Source organism: Nothoprocta perdicaria, unplaced genomic scaffold, assembly GCF_003342845.1.
Source record: "Nothoprocta perdicaria isolate Ctin4 unplaced genomic scaffold, notPer1 scaffold_355, whole genome shotgun sequence".
Lineage (NCBI taxonomy): Eukaryota > Metazoa > Chordata > Aves > Tinamiformes > Tinamidae > Nothoprocta > Nothoprocta perdicaria.
The window spans coordinates 138,262-143,977 of record NW_020455594.1 but is presented as its reverse complement, the minus strand read 5'-3'; the positions used below and the strand labels follow the sequence as shown (position 1 = coordinate 143,977).

Here is a 5,716-nt window from a genome sequence, read left to right as displayed (position 1 = left end):
TTTTATGTATGGACCTCTGCTATATTTCCTCTGGCATTTTCCAGTGAAACTGGTTACCTTCCCAGATTACTTACAGGCCTATATTTAATTCCTAGTGTCAACGAAGACAGATTATGATGAATGTGTGTATCTGGCTCTTTACTGAGGTGCTACTGTATTGTCATATCTTTTAACACAGAGCCCAGAGCGAATGTGGGTTGTTCTGCCCTTTTTGCATAGGGGGAAAGATTGCAAAGGTTATAGGCTGCAGTTAAGACAGACTCTGTGTAAAGTAATTTTCTTTCATGGACAAGGATGCTGAGATCTGTCCTTTCTCACCAGAGCTTGCTTTGATTAGTTAGTGGTTTGAAATTTAAATGTAATTTTTCATTGCAACAGCTCTTCTCCCTGGCTGACACTTATGACATTAGGAACATGGTAGAGAGGTCCTTTGTGATTTAAAAGACATTTCATAGAGCACACTAAAAGTTAAGCACAACATGACTAACTAACCATGTGATTAATTAGAAAGGACRATCTCAGATGTGTGCAGTGTAAAAGAATTATATTAGTAGGTATATTATATTAGTAGGTGATTTTCATATGGTAACTGTGGCAATGCACCATGTGCCACCGAGCTACAGATTGGGGGCCATAGTCACTGAAGTACAATATAAAGTTTGCTTGTATGTTTGCATTTCTATAATCTGTACGTTCTCTAACTCCATTGCCTCACCTGCGTGTGAATTTTCTTTTCTTTTTTAATAGTTTTAAATAATTTTTAAACAGTTTCACTCTCAAGGACTGTACTGTGCAGTATGTTAGTTATCAAGTTGAGGGCATCTATCGTAAAGGGAAAACAAGTATGAAATGTGTTTGTAAGGAAGCCAAAACAATCATAGTTAATGAGATACTGGTGGAGAAAGTTAATAGAAACAGTATTTGTTTCCTTTTGTAGATGTGAACTTCTAATACTCTATCCAACATAGGAGTTTCTMTTATATGTGCTTGTATGCTTCTCTTGTATGTGATCACAAACTCTGATTTTCTGTAGTAGGGTGAACAGAAAGATCATCTTGTCCATTTTTCTTTTCCAAATAACAATTATGTGTGTTTGTGTAGTATCCTTGAGGCTTCTTTTTAAAAAAACAAAAAAAACAAAAAAAACAAAAAAAAACAAAAAAACCAAAAAAAGGGGGAGCAGTAATATTAGAACAAGGTTTGATGCAAAGACATGACTATTAGGAACTATCTAGCATGTCTAACATGTAAAGAGCTTTAGCCCCTGGCACAACCATGCACCAGGGAGTGGGAGCTGTTCAAGTGCACACTGCCATCGCCTCTATTTCTGTAATGCAAGAAGTACTTTTTCTTTTGAGGGGAGATAAAAGAAAGTAATGCAGTTGTGTTTTTTCTTTCCCTTAACCATCTCCCACTGATGATCCTTTCAGGCTTTCACTCATGGAGAAGGTGTCTAGGACAGTTCCTGCATCACCTGCTCGCTTCATCCTTTCCCTTTGCTTCCCTGAGTATTTTTTATATTTGGATGTTTCTGACTTCAGTTTCCTTTTTCTCCTTCTGTTCAGGACGCATAGCTGAGTCAGTAGGATTAGCTATTCTTTAGTTTCAGCTGGTTTATACATCTTTTTCTTTGTCTTTTAATGGAAATGCCTGGGAGCCAGCTGTGGCAACAGCTATAAAAGGAAGAACTGTCTCTCTGTGGATAGTCAGCAAGTTCTTGCTGGGCTGCAAGTGGTCAGTGATCTGCGGTTTGAGAACTTCCCACACCCAGAAGTATTTTTGTATATAACATTTCACTATGAGAAGCATAAAATTGCATTCACAAGTGGATTTGTATTTCTTTCCCATTGCAAGGAGGAGAGAATGCTCACTCTGATGTAAYAGAGAAATGATTTTGACTCAGGAGAAGGAGCAGAAGCAGGGTGTGATTATGAGAGGAATGTAGTTAATTGCATGTGAGCATGATTTGAAAGAATCAAATATTTAACACAACATTGACCATGTGTCTCATTCACTGGTATATATCAGGTTYGTGATTAAAGTATGTTGAAATTCCGCAACAGCAGTTTTAGTAAAGCAAGTTGCAGACTGCACTTAATCATTTTAATGCTTCCTTCTCTCCTTGCAATCTTTATGGAACATCTTCTGTATTACTTAGAACCTGCCTTGTGCTCACATTATGTCTGTGCAGTACTCTCAGAAGATAAGCAAATGGAAGCACAACATTACATGTGCCTTTCCAGCATTAATTAATCAGTGTTTTGATACAAGCTAGGTTTTTGTTTGTTTGTTTTTCAGGCCCCTATACTGAATATATCCCATAGCTTCTAAGAGCCCAAAACATATGTATATATGTAATTATGTGTAAACACACAAACATACACATACATACACAGACACACATGTATGTTCTGGTAGAAGCTAACAGGAACTTCCTAGACTAYGGACTACTCCTGGAGCGTGGGCTCTTCTGTTGAATTTGAACTCAGTGTAGTATACTGCTTTTTCTACTCTGAAAGRTTCTGCCAGTATGAGAAAAGTTTCTTGTATTTTGTGTAATGATGTTGTTATAGCTGTGGGATCTGATGAAAGAAATTTGGTCGGATTAGTAGAAGAAAGCAGTGTATTTAAATTGATCTCCTTGCCTTGCTGGAAAGCAGCAAATATTGTGGCCCAAGAAAGGCTCACTATGTTGGAAATCACTGTCCTCTCCCCTGTCAGCTGGTTTCATGAAGATACCACTCAGATAAATATCCTTTGCAGTGAATATGAGAGCTTTCAGTAGAAGCCAGTCTTCCAAGAAAGTAGAAAACTACAATATGAGAGCAGACAGAGGATTTGGATAATCAAGTGTTCATTAAAAAGAATTCAGATTTCAATCATGTAAATACTGAAGTTTTCCACAAAAGACATACTCTTGTAATATTAGAAGGCTTGTTTCTTTTTCCCTGCCTTTTGCTTATAGCACAATAATCCTTAGCACTGAATATTAACTCTTCCTTCAGGCTAATCCTGATATTTTTCCCTCAGATCAACTGACTGAGGATATTACAGAGCAAGTGTACTAAATATCCTATTGCATACCGTATTTTGACTGCAAACGTAGTATCCTCAAGGCTCGCTTACAATTCTGAGTCTTAGATACCTACTTCTTAAATATAAATATAAATACATAAATATAAATATATAAATATATAAATATATAAATATATAAATATATATAAAATATATATATAAATATATAAATATATAAATATAAAGCTTTATGAGTGAATTTAGTGCTTATAACAGCAAAAGATGGATACTATTGGAAAGACCAGGATAACCACAGGGGCATTTTGGACTGTAGGAAACTATAACTAGTGACAAATCTAGTCAATAAAAAGGTGGCTTTTTGCTGTTTGTTAGACTACTAAGGCTTGTCTGTCTCTGCTGAAAATACCTCTCACCAAGAGAGGTGGATCAAGAAGGTTCATAAGCATCATCCATAAAAAGGCTTAAACCCTACCTTGAATGGAAAGCACTGAGCTTGTCTGCCAATAATCAGGTATTCACTAAGGGCCTGAACAATGTGATTTGATAGAAGCAAAAATAGGTAAAATATATTTTTTTGCTTCTCTTGTACTAACTGACTGCCAATTTCTAATTGTTAAAGAAATGGTTAGAAATAGCTGTCTTTTTTTGTGACTGCCATCTCAAATAACGGTGGTGGCACTAGTGCCCTCATTGTGGCACCTTACCTTAATAAATCTTTTATTTCAGTGCAGAATAACTATTTGGATTTGGTATTTTATTCCCTACAGTTGAGTATCCATTTTCATATGCTAACATATGGTTGTCCTGTTTAATAGCAATTTGACCCGCAATTGGACTAGCTACATCAATCCCATGCGAATTTTTTTTCACTTGAAAGTTATGATGTAATAAAACTGTTTGCAAAATTTAAAGTTTTCAAAACCCTGCTTGTAATTCTAAAGGAGAAGCAAGGGCCCATGGCAAATCTACGTCTTGATTTACATGCTACACTAAYTTTTAGTCAGTTTATTAAAGACTGTATCTGCTACAGTGTAGTCTGGATCATTTCAGTATTACACAGATAAACTAAACATGCAGCCTGGAAAATAATCAGTGCAGTTGGCCCATGACACCAGAGCTCAATCRCAGCTTAAAGTAAGGTTCCCCGCTACCGTCTGCTTCCTCTGTCAGCAGCTGCAAGTGCTAATGGGCCCTCCAGACTAGGGCTGCGATACCCTGAGATAAATGGGAGTAACACTTGTGTATAAATGTGTAATTATCCTCATTGTTAGTTGAGATTCAGAAAATCTGGAATGTTTGCTTCAGTTGTTGGCTTCTTCACTAACTTGCACAATAACCTGTGCACTCAACTCTTCTTTATTTCAGTTTCTACATCCAAAAAGTCAGGTAACTGGGAGGAAAACTGGAGGCAGCACAGTGTTTGCAGGGTGTTCTGAAATCCTTGTGTGATGTGCTTGTGTCTGCAGCTACACTGGGGTACCTGGGCATTTGCGTGTGAGCAAGGGACTCCCGCGGAAATGGAAAATAAGGCACTGTATTTGGTGGGACACTGCAAGTCAGAGGATGGGGCCAATGAGGAGCCRCAGCTGCCCTGATATGGGCAGGTGGCAGCAGAGGAGGAGGAGTAGGAGGAGGAAGGTCAGGTCATGGTGCACTCCGGTGAGCAGCGTGCGGGCAGGCTTGCTGTGTGCTGCAAGCTGTAGTGCAGTGCCTCCAAGCTCTCATCTCCCTACTTCCAAGCTTGTAGCGGGAGGTTTTGTAATGAAGCTGGGCTTGAAATTCCTTCCCTGTATTTAACAGGAGAGTTTGAACAGTTCTGCTTTTTAGTTACATATTTASAAGAGTAACTGTGCTGTTTTGAAGTTTAAGACACGAACCGTCCTTTTGAAGCCTCATTTGTGACTCACGCAAATGGGTCCCGGGCACAAACTGCTCCCTGGCCGGTGCCCCTGCCCGCCGCGCAGCCCCGGCGCGCGGAGCGGGGTCGCGGCGGAGCGCCGCGGCCGGCGGGCACAAACAGGAAGCCCCTGGCGGGGCCGGGCCGAGGCGGGGCCTGGCGCCGCCGCCCGCCCTCCCGCGCCGCGCCGCGGAGCGGAGCGCAGGGCCGCCCGGCTCCGCTCGCCTCGCCTCGGCCCGGCCCGCGGAGGCGGCCGCTGACAGCGCGGAGCCGAGCGGAGCGGCATGTCCCGGCCCGGCGCCCGCCGCGCCGCCGAGAATGAGAGTGCCGCGGAGAGCTAAAATGGTAACGGGCCGGGCCGGGGGCGGGCGGGACCCCCGGGCGCTGCTGCGGAGCGCGCTGCGCGCCCCGGCCCGGCAGTGCCGCCGCTTTGGGGCTCGCCAAGCCCGCTGCACAAGCCCCGTTGGTGCCGGTGCTCTGAGGAGGCACCGCGGCGCGCGCCCAGCTGTAGTTCGGGAGCTGCTTTGGAATAGTTGGGGATGCCGCGCTTCTCTCACCCGCTCTTTAGTGCTCGCGAGCTCCGTAGCCTGGGCTCCGTGCGGGGTTTGTGCAGGCAGCACTAAGGGGCTCCGACAAAGCGAGCCTCCTGTCACGAGAAACGAAGTGTTGCTCGGCTTTAAATGTTCGCTGCCTGCAAACTTGAGAGGCTCGCTGCCTAAGTATTTCCACAGTTTTTAAAGTGCAATTCCTTCCATAAGTGAAAGGCCAAAGAGATTAATTGCT

General features: G+C 42.6%; 1 protein-coding gene across 3 annotated transcripts in view; it reads left to right on the top strand.

Moving 5' to 3' along the window:
• Positions 1 to 5,716, top strand: part of RGL1 (ral guanine nucleotide dissociation stimulator like 1) — a 94,604-nt gene that overhangs the window by 28,079 nt on the left and 60,809 nt on the right. Inside the window, exon 1 of one of the 3 annotated variants that reach the window (XM_026044229.1) lies at positions 5,211 to 5,278. The exons of the other annotated variants lie outside the window; for them this stretch is intronic. Coding sequence (XP_025900014.1) covers positions 5,252 to 5,278 — 27 coding nt within the window. The 5' untranslated portion in view covers positions 5,211 to 5,251. Of the gene's footprint in view, positions 1 to 5,210; positions 5,279 to 5,716 lie in introns of those variants that run through there. 3 annotated transcript variants of the gene reach the window in all.